Below are 17,673 nucleotides of genomic sequence, written 5' to 3' on the forward strand. Positions count from 1 at the left end.
CCATGTTTCCCAGCCCTAATTACTCCCTCTTCTAATACTCTTCCTCTTGTGTGTGGTAGTCACTCCAGTCATGTCCAACTCTTTGCGACCCCATGGACTATAGCCCACCAGGCTCCTCTGTCCATGGTATTCTCCAGGCAAGAATACTGGAGTGGCTTGCCATTTCCTTCTCCAGGGGAACTTCCCAACCCAGGGATCAAACCTGGGTTTTTTATTTATTTTTTTTGCATTGCAGGCAGATTCTTTACCACCTGAGCCACCAGGGAAGCCCCCACTCTTCCTCTTAACAAATCCTTACTAAAAGCCTCCCTACTTAACAAGAAAGATAGTTTTATTTTTCTTTGATTTTTTGCTTATCTTAATTTTTTAAATGCTAAATAACTTTAATGAAAGGCAAGTAGTTTCTCTATTTACCAAACATATAGGTTAAAAAATGGTTGAAAAATATTCATAAAGAAGTAATAAATGATTTTGTTAATAATAAGGATAAAATTTACACTACCATTTGGGAGATAAACAAAGCATGTCACACTAGCCAGCATAGACACATGCTCACCTAATTGGCCAGGGAATGTCAGAAATACCCCTACAAGTGTCAGGGTTATATTTACTCTTACAATGACAAACAGTAAGTTCAGTTTTTGTTTTTTTTAAGAAGCACTTAGCTCTGTGCTGAATTCTGGCCTTCATTCCAGGAATTTCCTTTGGTTTTGACTGTCTCTAGGCTCATCGTTTAAGTTTGGTGGTGGTAATGGTGTGCCTAATGTCTTAAATCGAATCCATACTCTCAGATCTGGCTTAGGGGGAAAAAAAAAAACAAAAACAAGCAAACCAGAACACCTCCCAGCTGAAGGTATTTTTTATCAGATAGGTTTTAGTACCCATATGTTCTAACCTCAAAACCTCCACAAAATACCTATCCCTAGGATATTTCCCTTTCAGCAATAAAGCCCTATTTCTTAACTGCATCAAGCACTTTTTTCGATTCTTAAGTCTTCAGGAGCTTTTATTAGGCTACAGGCCGATTACCAACACTGTGTATCACACACACACAAGAGAGAAACTTTAAAAAAAGTACCATTCTCTCACTAATTAGCCCCACCGGTGAAGCAGGACATTAAGGCTATGAAAACCTGGGTTCAGGGTTCTGTTCAAAACACAACTTACCTCATTTGCTTATGCAGTGCATATGCTTCAATCAAGGAGTGTACCATACTGGCCTAAAAACATCAGCATAAAAAGGGGATAAAGGCAGGAATGAATGGTCTCTTACATGTTTTAATTCAGAGAAATCCCATCGACTGAACAAAGAAAGTAACTTTTAACGCCCCTCCCTTCTTTTTATTTAACAGTTTACAAAGCACTTTAGACAATACAGATACATAGTATTTAAATCAGTAAGGCGAAAGCTACCAGGTCTTAAGGAGGTGATGGAGCTTTTCTCCCTCAGCTTCTTCTCCTTTTTGGGGATCCCTGGCAGTAGAGACACCATCCCCTCCGTGCGACCCCTCCCCCGCACCTCCATCCCACCCCCACCTGTCCGTTGGACGCCCAGCTGCGCTCTCAGGAAGCTCTCAAAGGGAACACTTCCTCCATCCCCTGGTACAACTGTTCAAATTTCTGCTGAAGATTTCCCCTAGCCCTGTGTCCTCTTCGCTTCCTAATGCCCTCACGTTCACTGGCCCCCCCAGCCCCAAAACTCAATCACTAAGGCCAAAGCGATCGGGCCTTATGGAGGTGATGGAACTTTTCTCCCTCAACTTCTTATCCACTCTGGGGATCCCTGGCAGTAGAGACACCATCCCCTCCGTGCGATCCCCTCCCCCGCACCTCCATCCCACCCCCACCTGTCCGTTGGACGCCCAGCTGCGCTCTCAGGAAACTCTCAAAGGGAACACTTCCTCCTTCACCTGGTACAACTGTTCAAATTTCTGCTGGAGATTTTCCCCAGCCCTGTGTCCTCTTCGCTTCCTAACGCCCTCTCGTCCACCGGCCCCTTACCCCACCCCCAAAACTCACGGTGATCACCCCAATCTTTCTTACCCGTTTGGGGACTTTGGCCAGGGAGTCGCACATGCTAACATACTCGGGACTGTAAATGTAAACTGGGGGCAGCGACTGCCCGCTGTCCGCCAGTTCTTCCAACTCCTCCATCTTCCACTTACAGCCGTTTCGGAGCCACCGTCCGGATCCGGCTTTTTTGGACTCAGCCTGGGCTCGGGTTCCTGCTCCACCGATCGGCCGCAGCGGTGCTCCTTGGTCAACATTCCCTCCTAGTCTCGAGATCGCCAGTGACACTGTTCTCGCTCCCCATCCAATTGAAGGCATGCATGGGACTCCTTAGGCCAGAACCCCTTAATTTATTGACTACAGTTCAAAAACGGGAGGTCGGGAGAAATAAAAGTCCAAATAGCTGCCAACTAGGGCCGATATTTTATAGTACAATTTAACACAGTCAAAATTAACCATCCTTGTTGCCCTACGGGGCCATTTGAGATGAGGTCAAACCAGCTTCCGAGCATGATGGGAGATGTAGTTTCGAGAGATTTGAGTAGCGGAAGAGCGGGGGCTAATTAGTAAAATAGCCGCGAATTTGAGTTTTAGCACTTAAAAAAGAAAAAGAAAGAAAACCCCAAAACAGTCTCAGCGCTTAATGAATTGCCTCAATCTGCGAATACACCGACATTAATATCTAAAGACAGACACAAGGTGTCCACTAAGAGCCCAGACCACCCGACTGCCTCAGACGGACATTTTTTATTGCGGGACTAATTAACGGTTCAGTTCAGTTCAGTTCAGTGCAGTCGCTCAGTCGTGTCCGACTCTCCGCGACCCCATGAATCACAGCACGCCAGGCCTCCCTGTCCATCACCAACTCCCGGAGTTAACGGTACCAACGGTTAAAAAAGTTTACACAGAAAATTCTGTGCGGCAATTCGGTTTACTGCTTTTCATATTATCTGTCCGTGTCCATGTAAAAGTTAACAATCCCAATAATTTACTGTGGCAGAGCTGGTACTACTTTCTCAAGAGGCTGCCTGGTATTCTGTAAATTGCTTGGTAGATTCCAATCAAGCAATAATGTCAAATCACTCTATGAAAATTGATGTGGAGTAAGATACTCTCTGTGATGTTGGAAATTAGCTCCTCTTCCTTCCTTCCTTTTGTCTTTGCAGCTATACAAGGGTTAGGGAAATATTTTATGTTTAGTGTGAGGGTTAATAAAAACTATTTTATGCTGAAGCAGTTTTAGAATTACCACCAGTATTTCCAGGTTCCTGGGGGTTCCTATTATCTGATGGAAACTAGCCAATGTCTAAGTCCCCAACTCTCATATCAACATGAACTGACTTTACTAACACCTCTCAGACAATCCAATATCCTTACCTTCTTTAAGGATATTAAACATTTATCAAGTATTGTGATATGCACTTGGATATTTTATCTCATTTCATCCTTGTAACAGTCCTATAAAAGAGGTTGTAATACACCCATTTTACAAATGTAGTTTAGACAGAAAATAACTTAAAATTTATACACTTCCAACTATTCAAAATCACACACTTTCAAGCAGAAAAGCAGGAAATCTGTATTTTTTCCTTCCTGCTATGTATTCTTTAGCTAGAATGTAAGCTCTTATGCTTCTTTTGTATCTTTCCATAGAAACTACTTCAAAGTTCTGCAATCATTCTATCATTCATCAAACTTTATCTTACATCAACTAAGTGCACAGTATAGCTGAGGATTCAACCCTCAAGATGAATTACAATCTGATCTCTTGTCTCAGGGATTTTCATTTTTGTAGAGATGAGACAGATACACAAGAAACCATAAGCAGTGCAGAGTCAGATAATGAATGTAGGAGGCTTAGGTTATTTAATTAATAAGCATTAAGTACTTAAAAACTGGTGCTTAGTAAATGGCAAAGTAGGGTTCTTACTCAGTGGCATCTGAGAGGGTCATAGCGGATAGATGGCATTTTACTTGGTGAAGAAGGGAGCAGGGGAGGGGCAGGCTGACTAGAATCAACAGCATATACAAAAACAAAAAGGAAAACATGTCTAGGTTAGTTTAGCTGAAGGGGCTGGCTCATGAAGTGTTTTGAATACCAGGCTGAAGAAAATAAACTTCACCCTGTGGGAAATAGGGAGACATTTAAACAAAAAACTTAAAATGAAAGATTTCTATAGCAGTAGTATGTAGGGAAGATTAGATATTGATTAGATATCCCACAGGCAGTGGAAGTGCAGCAATGGTTCAGATAACAAGTAACAGTGATTTATGTTTTGTTTTGCTTTTTGTTTGGCTGTACCATGTGGGCTTCTATTCCCTGACCAGGGCTGAAACCTGTGCCCCCTGCAGTGGAAGGGTGGAGTCCTAACCACTGGACTGCCAGGGAATTCCTAAGTAATTATAATTTAAACTTGGGAAGGGTTAATGGAAACAGAGAGAAAGAAATAATGCATAGGGTAGGTTCAACAGGACTTCCTTACTACTAACTATTTGGATATTAGTGTGAGAAGGAGATGGAGGAGAGTCACTGAAAATTCTTAAAAGTCTGTATGAAGAGAATGTCAGTAGTATCAATATAAGGAACAGGGAAATTAGGAGGAAGAACTCAGATGGGAGGGCAGGTGCTTAACCCATTTTATTTTCCCTCATACGTAAGAGATAGCTAAAGTCATAATAGTGGCTGAGATAGCCAAGGGAACATGACTTTCTCCAGTATCTAATTGTCATATCGTCTGCTGCTGCTGCTGCTAAGTCACTTCAGTCGTGTCCGACTCTGTGTGACCCCACAGACGGAAGCCCACCAGGCTCCCCAGTCCCTGGGATTCTCCAGGCAAGAACACTGGAGTGGGTTGTCATTTCTTTCTCCAATGTGTGAAAGTGAAAAGTGAAAGTGAAGTCGCTCCATTGTATCCGACCCTTAGCGACCCTATGGACTGCAGCCTACCAGGCTCCTCCATCCATGGGATTTTCTAGGCAAGAGTACTGGAGTGGCTTGCCATTGCCTTCTCCGGTCATATCGTCTATTGATGTCTAAATGTCATATCTAACTTAACATTTTCAAACCAAACTCCCGATTTTCCTATCCAAGTCTTTGCCACCCCTTCCCCATCTTTCATAGCTCAGTAAAGATACCAACATCTATCCAGTTGCCTAAGCCAGAAACCTGGGAGTTATTTGTATTCCCTCCTTTTCTCTCACTCCTAAATCTAGTCTATCAATATCCATTGGCTTTACCTTCAAGACACATCCTAGCTATATCCACTTCTCTCCTCTGCACTGCCACCATCCCAGTCCTGGCACTGTCATCTCTCACTTGGACTTCCTGCAACATCTAACTGGTTTCAACTTCCACTCTTGTTGACTTCCAGTCTATTCTTTGTCTGGATGAGCTTCATAAAACATGCAAATCAGATTATGTTACTTTTTGAAAACTGCTCCACACCATGATGAAAATCTTTGAGCTAAGGAGAAGAGAGTAATTTGGGAAATGCCTGTTTGGGGGCGTTAGGAGAGAAAGATGCCAAAAAGGAGAAAAAAAAGTTGAGTGAGAACTAGTACAGTTTTACAGAAAACAAGGGATGAGAGAGTTATAAAAAGGGAGATGTAGTAACAATGTCATGTATCACAAAAGGGTAAAAACAACAACAACAACCCTTTTTACCATTAGGGGTTCACTGGTGCTCTACGAAAAATACACGAGGTAGGAAAGGAAGCCAGATAACAAGGGGTTAATGAGTGAAGCCAATGCGGTCAAGTGTAGCTTCCTTTTAGAATTTTGATTGTTAAAGGAAGGAATTAGTATTTCAACCTAGGGAGATATCAGAGCCTAGTATATTTTTTTTAGGGTAAGAGAGAAATGCACATGTTTACACAGAGAAAGTGGGGCTTCCCTGGTGGCTCAGAGGTTAAAGCGTCTGCCTCCAATGTGGGAGACCCGGGTTCAATCCCTGGATCGGGAAGATCCCCTGGAGAAGGAAATGGTAACCCACTCCAGTATTCTTGCCTGGAGAATCCCATGGACGGAGAAGCCTGGTAGGCTACAGTCCACAGGGTCGCAAAGAGTTGGACACGACTGAGCGATGGAACGGAACGGAACACAGAGAAAGGAGTCTATGGGACTGTAGGAGTTGACTTAAAGGTAAGATCATGACAGGTTAGCAGTACAAGAAGGAAATGTAACTTGTCTAGTGCTTTTATGGGTAGGAAGTGGAAGGATGATGGCAGAATACAGACGGGCTAAGTGATAATCTAAAATCTGGACTCTATTTGAGGTGAAAATGGATTGTTCCTTTAAGTTCTAGCAACAGGTAGCTGAACACTTCAACAAGGGGGAGCATTGCTTCTAAACTGGAAACAGTATCTTTGTTTGGCATACAATGTTACAAGATGGAAAAAGATAAATTGTTGCTTGGGGATCTGAAACTGGTAGCATATTCCTGCAGCAAATCCCACAGGGAGGCTTCACACTTATTCATGATTAGGATAGAGCACAAATCATGCCATAGGTTCCAACCTCAACTTTCCACATGCTTAATACTTCTATGATCCGTAACTCAAGAAGAAAACCTTTTCTAAAGCACCAGACTTGCAGTCGGAGGACTTGAAGTCAAAGGAAATAGGTTGAATCTTGGCTCCACAGTTAACTTAGTGCGGTGACCCTGGATAAGTTCCTTGACTCCCTTTCCTTAGGCATTTTTGCTAAAGGTAGTTTTTGAACTAGCAAGGTCATGATAGGCTGTGCCGCTTCTTTTGATGATCTTCTCTGCCTTTACTTGCTGGCAGAAGCAGGGAGATAGGAAAGCAAATACATTAAGAAGTCACCTCCCCTCTGGCCAACCACTTGGTGCATTTTATGATATGCCCACTGATGCCTCAACTGTACTGAACCAAATGACCCTAGTTTTCACACCATTTCCTCATGTCTTTTCCTTGGAAAGGGTCATTGTTGAGAATGCTAATTCTAGAGTCAGACTGCTTGGGCTTAGATCCCAGTTCTACCACTTCCTGGCTGCTTGATCTTCAACAACTTGCTTACAATGCTCAGTGCCTCAGTTCCATCATACGTAAGATGGGGATGACAACAATTTCTATCTTACATGGTAATTATGAAGACAGAATAAGATGGTTCATGCCAACAGAGATGCAGACATAGAGAACAGACTCGTGGACACAGTGGGTGAAGGAGAGTGTAGGGCGAATTGAGAGAATAGCATTGAAACATATACATTACCATATGTAAAATAGATACCTAGTGGGAAGTTGCTGTAAAACACAGGGAGCTCAACCTGGTGCTCTGTGACAACCCAGAGGGGTGGGATAGTGGGGTGGGAAGGAGGTTCAAGTGGGAGGGGATATATGTATACTTATGGCTGATTCACATGGTTGTACAGCAGAAACCAATACAACATTGTAAAGCAATTGCTCTCCAATTAAAAAAAAGATGGTCCATGCCAAGTGCCTGTATAACAATGTCTGGCATTTTGTAAGCACTCAAATATTGATTATTATTTGCTTTAAGAGATATTATGCCAAATATTCCTTAATTTGGGGGAAGTCTCCACCCCACTGTTATCTTTACCCACATACCACTACTGCATGAGTACTATTACTAGTTTGAGAACAGGTCTTTGGCTTTTAGGCCTAGCCTTAAGAGAAATAAGACTTCTGCTAAATATAGGATGACCATACCATCCTATAGGACACTTTTAATGACAGAGAGTGCTATTAATAATTACACCAGGACAACAGGCATAAATGGGGACTGTCCTGAGCAAACCAAGACCTAAGGCCAATCAAGTTTAATAGGAAATGAATACTAAATATGGAAAAACACTGTATTTATCTCCATTGCATTAATACAGGTACTAGGTATTTGGTAAGTACAAAAAGGATTTTTAAAGAGTGATAACAACTTTTGACCCATCAGCTGCATAAAATTCTCAGAATGTAGTATAACCTAACTAACCAGGATGGGACTTCAGAAATAGTTCATCCTTGCTGGATAAACCCTCTCTTGTTTTACAAAAGGCTAATGAGTAGCAGAAACAAGATTCTGCCAAATATTCATAACATTTAGGACAGTGAACAGTCCACCTGCACACAAATGTAATGTTGAGCAAAAATTAGTCTTATTCATTCATCAGAACAGGTTCCCTGATGATATCAATAACCTAGTTTAGATTTAGTGAGCGTAGTTTAAGTAGCTGTGCATGTGAATAATAAAACTGCATTTCTTTACATATATTACATATTATATAATTTATAATATGATTTATGTATTAATATTATCCTACTTTGACCCAATTAATGAGCTTTGACTGTACTGCATACCTACAGTATGTAAAATAGAACCATGAAATAAACTCCAATCACAGAAACACATGAGGCTTTGCACATTGGCACCAGACATAATTTAATTGGAAATTGTAATTTTTTATTCTATTTTCAAAATGTAAGTGCTTTAAAAAAGTCTAATGTGTTTTTTAGTGTTGCATACTTAAAAATGAACAAAATATGAATCAAGTTTTCTAAACAGCTGCTTTAAAAGTGAAGTAGCTCTGTATGGGAGGCATAGTGATAGATAACCTCATAAACCCAGAGAAATGTAGCCATCATGTCAGTTCAGGTAAATGTGTGTGGGAACTAGTGGTGATGCTCAAATGTGCCACTTCAGATATACTCTCCATGGTTGGGGTACACTTGCAGCCAGTGAAAAGATAAATAGTTTCAGTTCAGTTCAGTCGCTCAGTCATGTCCGACTCTTTGCGACTCCATGGAGTGCAGTATGCCAGGCCTCCCTGTCCATCACTAGCTCCCAGAGTTTATGCAAACTCATGTCCATTGAGTTGGTGATGCCATCCAACCATCTCATCCCTTCTCCCACTTTCAATCTTTCCCAGCATCACGGGCTGTTCAAATGAGTCAGTTCTTCGCATCAGGTGGCCAAAGTATTGGAGTTTCAGCTTCAACATCAGTCCTTCCAATGAATATTCAGGATTGATTTCCCTTAGGATGGACTGGTTGGATCTCCTCGCAGTCCAAGGCACCACAGTTCAAAAGCATCAGTTCTTCGGTGCTCAATTTTCTTTATAGTCCAACTCTCACATCCATACATGACCATGGGAAAAACCATAGCCTTGACTAGACGGACCTTTGTTGGTAAAGTCATGTCTCTGCTTTTTCATATGTTGTCTAGCTTGACTTTTCTTACAAGGAGTAAGCATCTTTTAATTTCATGGTTGCAGTCACCATCTGCAGTGATTTTGGAGCCCCCAAAAATAAAGTCTGTCACTGTTTCCACTGTTGCCCCATCTATTTCCCATGAAGTGATGGGACCTGATGCCATGATCTTAGTTTTCTGAATGTTGAGCTTTAAGCCAACTTTTTCACTCTCCTCTTTCACTTTCATCAAGAGGCTCTTTAGTTCTTTTTTGCTTTCTGCTATACGGGTGGTGTCATCTGTGTATCTGAGATTATTGATATTTCTCCCGGCAATCTTGATTCCAGCTTGTGCTTCATCCAGCCCAGCATTTCTCATGATGTATTCTGCATATAAGTTAAATAAGCAGGGTGACAATATACAGCCTTGACATACTCCTTTCCCTATTTGGAACCAGTCTGTGGCTTCCTGACCTGCATGTAGGTTTCTCAAGAGGCAGGTCAGGTGGTCTGTTATTCCCAAACTCTTTAAGAATTTTCCACAGTTTGCGGTGATCCACACAGTCAAAGGCTTTGGCATAGTCAATAAAGCAGAAATAGATGTTTTTCTGGAACTCTCTTGCTTTTTTGATAACCCAGTGGATGTTGGTAATTTGATCTCTGGTTCCTTTGCCTTTTCTATAACCAGCATGAACATCTGGAAGTTCATGGTTCATGTACTATTGAAGCCTGGCTTGGAGAATTTTGAGCATTACTTTACTAGCATGTGAGATGAGTACAATTGTGCAGTAGTTTGAGCATTCTTTGTCATTGCCAAAAGTATAGTTTCAGAACAGGGTGTAAATTTTCTTTATATGTGACCAGAAAATCCTGTAATTAGAAAGATACTTACCATTTGGTTCCATTTCCTATAAGAGAAATACTGAAAATGTTGGCCATCCTTTCTTTGTTTCCACTATCTGTTTTACTATCACCCTACTATGTTCATTTATTCACGTGTACTCATAATATTGTCACTGGTAATGTTACAATTATTTAGAGAGCCCGCCATCCCCATTCTTGGAGAAAAACCTGAAAAAATCTGATGGAAAATAGGGGATTGAAGTAGGAAGTTATCTGAATGCAAATAGGGAAATTAGTAGAGTCTTTACAGGAGAAGGAAAATGCTATAGACTGAATGTCTGCATCCCTTCAAAATTCCTATCTTGAAGCCTCAATCCCCCCATGTGATGGTATTTGGAGGTGGGAGCCTTTGGGAGGTAATCAGGTAGAGACTTCATGGCAGGCTTGGTGCCCTTATAAAATCAGGAAGAGCCCAGAGCTTACTCTCTCTGTGCCACGTGAGGATACAGCAAGAAGGCTGCTGCTGCTGCTAAGTCACTTCAGTCATGTCCGACTCTGTGTGACTCCACAGACGGAAGCCCACCAGGCTCCCCAGTCCCTGGGACTCTCCAGGCAAGAACACTGGAGTGGGTTGCCATTTCCTTCTCCAATGTGTGAAAGTGAAAAGTGAAATTGAAGTTGCTCAGTCGTGTCCGACCCTTAGCGACCCCATGGACTGCAGCCTACCAGGCTCCTCCATCCATGGGATTTTCTAGGCAAGAGTACTGGAGTGGCTTGCCATTGCCTTCTCTGCAGCAAGAAGGCAGCCAACTGCAAACCAGAAAGAGGGCCCTCCTCAGACACTGAATCTGCTGGTACTTTGGTCTTGAACCTCTCAGCCCTCAGAACCATCAGAAGTAAATGTTTGTTCTTTAAGCCACCCTGTCTATGGTATTTTGTTATAGTAGCCTTGAACTAAAACAGAAAGTTAGGAGAAACATTCTTCAATGGCTACCTAAATGTGACACTGAGGAAGAGGACTCAAGGAGTCCTCCATTATCTTTTGTGTGTCAGCCTGAGACCACAGTCACATACCTCTCCCAGCACTCATATTTACATACTTACACAGTTCGTCAAACATGGATAAAGATATTAATAGATATAGACATATCAAAACTACTTACATTCAGTAAAAGTTCCCATGTATGCTTAGACGTACATACAAATGTAGGTGTTTTCAAGAGACAGATATATGCCCACAGATATCAAGATATACATAGATATAAAGAATAGAACCAGAAAGTAAAAATGCAAGTGAATGAGTTTAAAAGTATATAGGAGGTCAGGGAGTTGGAGGGGTGGATGCTGTAGAAAGTGAGTATGTGAGTGAGACAAAGACCAGGTGAGCACAGAGAAAGAGTACTCAGTAAGGCAGCTATAGAGTGGACTGCTGGGTCCCTGTTCACCAAAGATAGAGGCTTCAATTATTCTCTGTGTTGTGTGCTGGCTCACTCTTCAAAGCCATGGATTAGTGTACAAGTCTTTCGTCAAGACACTAACCCATCTGATTCCTTCTCCATTCCCTAGGTGTAAGACTCTACCCAGATATCTTCTCTTCTTCCACTCTCCTTTCTGAAATTGGGCCCCTGGATCCATTTCTCTGGGTTATTCTTCATTTTCTGCTACACATACATCTTTGAGTACCAGGAATCTTTGTTAAATGGGATTTTAAGTGTTAATACTGAAATTCTTAAATATACACACTGAACTTGCAATTTCTCGATATTTCACCAAAAGGAAAATAAGAATTATGTGTATAGATACAAAGAAGGTAAAAACAGATGCTAAGTTTGCAAGGAAAGGAATTCATCATTCAGCATGACGCAGCATGTGAGTGAAGAAGAAAATTATGATCTGGTACTCTTTTCCCAAGAAAAGGCACTTAGAATAGATAATTTCCAACTTATAGGAGCATAAAATCCAACAATTGACGGTTTATTCACTTGAAATAATGTCCCAACGCACCCACCACTCATTTATACAATGAAACCACACATAAGAAAAATCAAACTTCAGGAATAAGTTATTATTAACATCTGCTTCCCAAACAGGAGTTAGAAAACTAAGTTTGTAACAGATCTAGAGGATAAAAACACACACTTTTATGAACCATGAAAGAATGAAGGCTCACAATGAAGAGCCTGGGTGAGCAGACGCCTCCAAGCAAGGGTTCACATATTCTAAAGCAGTTATTTTATCAGAAAAGTTTGCTCTTCTTGGGAAGGATGGGTTGGCAAGGGACAGGGTGGGAGTGATCAGGTCATCATATTTCAGTTCCATGCATAATCAACGAGGCAGGAACCAGCTGTCAAAAGGCTCCCAGCAGCCAGGCCTAGAGGCCTCACTGCATGGCACAGATGCTGTGGGGCAGGAACTCCTGCACATAGGTGGCCGCTGCCTTGGAGAGGTAGGTCATGGTGCCAAACCTGCCACTGGGTGCACTGTCATACAGAAGAGTACAGATGCCAGACGCAGGATCCTTTGCCAACATGATATCATCTGCACCGAGGGTTTTCTGTTTGGTTTTTAAGGATAAGAAAACACAAGGGAAAGGAAAAATTACTAATCCTACTAATTAAAGTCCTGATTAGAATAACTCAGAGCCTCTTCCCCATCACCAACTAGTTAGATCTTAAGTTGTTTAGACAGCAAGGGATCAGGGTTATACTCAAAATGGTGGCTATGAGTTTCTATACATTCATTTTTCACTAGATCCCCAAATCATATGAATTATTTTAAAAGTACTAATTGTTTGGAATTTTTGAAAGTTCAATATAATAGGTAATTAGAGTTTTGTCCATTAAGAGTCAAAAGTTAAAACTTACAAATAACCCTAGAGGAACTTTGGTCTGCATCCTTCTAGTACTACTGATTCAGCATGTATTATTATTATTCTTGTTTGGCCGTGCTGTGTGGGATCTTAGTTCCTCAAGCAGGGATTGAACTAGTGCCCCCTGCATTTTGAGCATGGAGTCTTAACCACTGGACTATCAGAGAAGCCACTCAGCATGTATTATTTTATCTCGTATTTGACCATTATTTCTTTTCTTTCTAAGTCGATTTAATTCAAATGGATCACAAGCTTTCCAAGCTAGAGTCAATGACTAAAAAGGATCACATTTTCTGATACAATAAAGAGCAGTCAGAGTATTTAAAATTAGGACTGTCTTGTGAAATCTTTGAAAAGTCCTAGAGAAGCTTTTAATTTCCTTTGCATCCCCATCCCCAAGGCCTAAAAGAATGAAACACTGATTACATGTTTTGGAAACTGTTCTATTGACAAGAGCACATGCCCTTCACTTTATGTGTTCCTACTTTTAATCTAGAAAACATCTGGAAAGCTTTTAGTAGTTTGCATTTTTAAAATGTGGTTAATTTTCTGAAGTAAGATTTAATAAGAAAAATAAGAAAATGTAGAATTAAACATTTTACTTTAATATTTTCTTATAGGTAAGAAAGAAAAGCAAAAAGAAACCTAAATCAAATCTCTTTTCCTTAATAATCCAGAAAGGATACACTACCCAATAGTTTCTTATTAAGTCCTTATCACTACAAAAAGTAGTGTGATAAAAGTAGTATGAAATATGACAAAAAGCATAAAAGCCTCCTGAGTTCCAGGCAACTTTACCATCTAACACAACCACAAAACATGGTAAAAGACAGAGGTCATCCCACAGCCTAGTTCTTGAACAGATAGAGGTCAGAGCCACGACAAAGGAGGCCTAGAAAAGAGGTATGAGGAAGATGGCACAAGAAAGTGACCTTGGCTTCTTGAAGAGTTAATATCAGACATTTCCCTTTGAGAAAGCAACAGGTTTGCCTACCTGTTCTTGAAGAAACAAGTCATTGGCAATATGCACTATTTTCTCCACAGCAATGATGCTTCCAATACTATGAATTTCAATGTCTGCCATCATGGTAAGGACAAGGATGGCTTCAACCAGAAGCTGACGGTACTCTGGCTGAGGTACACGATTCAGGACAGACTCCACATGAACAGAGAATTTAATCTCGCCTGGAGTCATCTGTGATAGAAGGGAAAAAAAATCAGTTCTTAAGAGCCCATTGTGCTGGGAGGCATCAATTACCTATTCTGAAATGCAGAAGAAATACTGTAGCCAAGAGCACTGTTTCAGACTCCTTTAAAGTAATTGAGTGAGTAAATAGGTTCAATCTTTCTGGAAGGCAATCTGGCAAGTATAACAAACATCACAAAAGTGTCAATGGCTTCTAACTTATAATTCTTCTGGAAGTTTATCCTAAGGAAATAATTCAAGAGAGGATAAAAGCCCTATATGCAAGAGTGTTTTACAGCATCCTTGGTCACAAGTATAAAACTAGAAGTAATCTAAACATGGGAATGGTTGTATAAATAATGGCATATCATGGTATGCCATTATGAGATTAAAAGAATAAATAAGATGACTGTGGATAAAGGAAAAATCTAAGTAGAATCTAAAACTGTATATTCAGGACAGTTTGAGAATTGGTAAAATATTTCTATACTATTAGATTTAAAAAGGCATGAAGAAATATAAAGTTATTTTAGGGTGAAATGGATTAACAAATAATTTTTGGTAAAACTGTATTAAGCATACACTTTAGGATGGCAATGTAGATTTGGAGTCTAAAGGACTCAAGCTCTGCCTTTGCCAGTTACTAATTCTATGACCTTGGAGAATTTACTTTTCTAAATTTATATGCTTGTCTGTGAACTAGGAACTGCAATCCCTTTCTTAGCTATCTCACATAGTTGTGCTGAAGATCAAATTAAAGACTGTATAAAGGTGTTTTGAAGACTCATAAAAGGTACATTCAGGTATGTATTATTAATTTGTTAACATTTTAATCTTGCTTAAAGGCAGAGAGAAGATCAAGAAAGGATACAGTGTTCTTTACTAGAGAAAAAGCCTCTAGGCAGGAGTGGAGCCTTGAAGCACAGCATTAGCTTTCTGTAACTAGCCCTACAGTCATGATCTGCAACAATTCCAGAGTGGGGATCCCCAGATTTTCTGCTATCTGGTCATACTAATTTGAGCTCCTTTGATGATTTTATTTAAAAGCTATTTCTTCATAATTTTAGTCTGATTGGGAAAAAAGCAAAATATGAAAGCACCTTCTAATCTATGTCTGTGGTTTATGGCAATGTTTTCCAACCAGGATTATACATCAGCATTATTCTAAGGATTTTTTAAAGTACAGGTGCTCATGTTCCATCCCTGGAGAGCTGGAGATAGGAGTTTGGGTTACTGTGATATATAGTTAGAGCTAAGGACCACTGGTTTATGATCACTGGTTTATAGTCTACAAGCATCCTATTAGAGAAAGGTAGGGATGAGCAGGATGGGGGCATGAGAAGTCATTCATTCATTCTTAGATTCATTCTCATCTGCCATTTCCAACTCCGGCAATATTCACATAAATCAGTCTAGCTTAATCAACCATTAAAAGAAGCTGTCTTTATATAATTAATGTAATACATAATTATTATCTAATATTCCCATTCTATTTTTTTAAACACATTCTCTCCTTTTTTCCAATGCATTTCATGTTCAGTTGATTTATGAAAGCACAGATTTGTTATTTTGAAAAGTGATCACTGAAATACTTTAGCCAGACAAGCTATCAATCACATAAATGTGGAAGACAGAATCTTACCTCTCTAGTGGTTGAAGAAGGAAGAACAAAACCTTCCACAGAAAGTCCGTGACACTGCAAAACAGCAAAAACCTGTCACCAAGGATATACTGACAACTGGAAGATTGTAAGGAGACACTTAGATGCTGAGTAATCACAGGCCAGTGAAAGGCCCTGCAGCCCACCTGTCTTTGCTAAGGGGTTGCAATTAATGTGTGGCAAGAAGCAGGGTTGGACTTAAGGGTACTCAAGGTCCATCCTCTACTTAGGGGAGTAAAAGGCTCAGAAGGATCTACCTATTGGATAGCCTAGTCCTAAAGATTCAGAGACTATCTAGGAGGATACCATGGTAGGTTCCAGAGCCATCACAACTAGACTTCAGAAAGATTTTTTAGGCTAAAGAGAAAAACTAAATATATGCATGTACTGGATATGCATAATTACTACATTTTCTAGTTAAGCATCCCCCATCAGCACTCCTGATCCCCTCATCCTGCTATACTTTCTCTACAGTACCTGTCATCATTCAACATTCTGTATAATTTGTGTTTTATTTATTGTTTGTCTCTCCCTAGTAGAATATAAGTTCTACACAGGACGGAAGTTGTTGTCTGTTTTGTTTTCTGTTGTATATCTGTGAGCATCTAGGACATTGCTTAGTGCACAGTAGATGCTCAAGAAATACTATATGAATGAATGATGGTCTATATCCCTCTCACCATCAATTCAGTTATTAAAAAGCAATGGGAATTAATGACTTGCCATTTTAGATTTTAAAGAAATCCGAAACATATTTTAAACCACAGATAAATATTCCAATCCAACAGGTTTATCAACTCTACCAGACACTCCCATCCCATGTTTCATATGCCAAATAACAATCCTTATACAGAGAATTACCAGCCTTGAAACATATGTACAGAGTGATTATGTTACATTCATACTCTGAAAGGAATGGGATGAAAAATACAGAGGGCATTTGTTTTTCCTCTTTATATTAGGAGTTTAAGTTTGTGTTTTTATTCTGCCACAAAATACCCAGTTTTCCCAGTTAGATTTGAATGTTCCTTCCCTTGTATTCTCACAGCCTTCTGGGTTGTACTTCTATCATAACACTTTTGGACTTTCATTATAGCTGCTATGCAAAAAGATGGTATCTGGGTAGAAGAGCACCTAGTACCTGTAGTCTGTGAAACTGAATTGCCACAAGCCAAGTATAAATGGAAAGATAAAGCACATATCTGTTAACACTGTGCTGTAGTTGTTGTATGGAAGGAAAACAGTTGATAGGTACTTTTTGAAAGGAAGATTGCCAGAGCTGATAGCTTAAGGGATCCATTTTCACTTTTCCAAAGGATCATCTGATTCTGTCCCTGGAAGAACATCAGTGTGCAAAAGGAAGAAACATATCTAAAGATTTTGAAGTCCTGGTTGAAGTGTTCTTCTGGTCATTATCAAGGGCAATGAAGCAAAAAATAGCACCTATGAGACTATGAATGAGACCCATGAATGAGAACTACAGTCTTCTTAGTCTTACAAATCTGTCACAATCATAATGGTGTGATGTCTCCTGGAATGTCTTTGGCAAACTAGGCCTTTGACAGAAAAACAAAAATTGTTCACACCAGTAGAGTCTCTGGACTATTGGCATCACTATGACTGCATTTATTTAGTAGTTTTCATCCAAGAAAGAATATAGGTAAGAGTTTCTCATAAAACTTCCCATATGCAACAATTGTTTTACTACGGTAACATTTGGTTATTAACAGCACATTGTTACAATAACATTTCTACTCTGCAACAGCTACAAAGAAAGTGTCTTTATCACTGCATTCATTCAATTGGCAGTAAGTGTATCACAATGTTTCACAATGTCCAACTATGGCCAAAAAGATGAGCAGTGATGTTTCTGAAATGTCTTTATAAACACCACAATGGCAACAGTAATGGACAGAGACTAAATTATCAACAATATTAAAATAA

General features: G+C 40.1%; 2 protein-coding genes across 7 annotated transcripts in view; both read right to left on the reverse strand.

Moving 5' to 3' along the window:
- The window catches only part of HDAC8 (histone deacetylase 8), a 267,792-nt gene extending 265,298 nt beyond the window's left edge, over positions 1 to 2,494 (reverse strand). Inside the window, exons 1-2 of one of the 2 annotated variants that reach the window (XM_055393871.2) lie at positions 2,044 to 2,485; positions 1,168 to 1,220 (exon numbers count right to left, since the gene is read on the reverse strand). In XM_055393871.2, the coding sequence (XP_055249846.1) occupies positions 1,168 to 1,220; positions 2,044 to 2,328 (338 nt within the window). In that variant the 5' untranslated portion in view covers positions 2,329 to 2,485. Of the gene's footprint in view, positions 1 to 1,167; positions 1,221 to 2,043 lie in introns of both variants that reach the window. The other variant, XM_088833719.1, reaches the window with a different exon arrangement.
- Positions 2,495 to 11,972: 9,478 nt separating this feature from the next.
- The window catches only part of PHKA1 (phosphorylase kinase regulatory subunit alpha 1), a 167,226-nt gene continuing 161,525 nt past the window's right edge, over positions 11,973 to 17,673 (reverse strand). For all 5 annotated transcript variants that reach the window (XM_055393889.1, XM_055393888.2, XM_055393887.2 and 2 more), the window contains 3 exons: positions 15,712 to 15,765; positions 13,878 to 14,078; positions 11,973 to 12,568 (listed from right to left, as the gene is read on the reverse strand). In XM_055393889.1, the coding sequence (XP_055249864.1) occupies positions 12,395 to 12,568; positions 13,878 to 14,078; positions 15,712 to 15,765 (429 nt within the window). In that variant the 3' untranslated portion in view covers positions 11,973 to 12,394. The remainder of the gene's footprint in view (positions 12,569 to 13,877; positions 14,079 to 15,711; positions 15,766 to 17,673) is intronic.

This window comes from Moschus berezovskii, chromosome X (genome assembly GCF_049115385.1).
Source record: "Moschus berezovskii isolate FMDL1 chromosome X, NW_MosBer_1.0, whole genome shotgun sequence".
NCBI lineage: Eukaryota > Metazoa > Chordata > Mammalia > Artiodactyla > Moschidae > Moschus > Moschus berezovskii.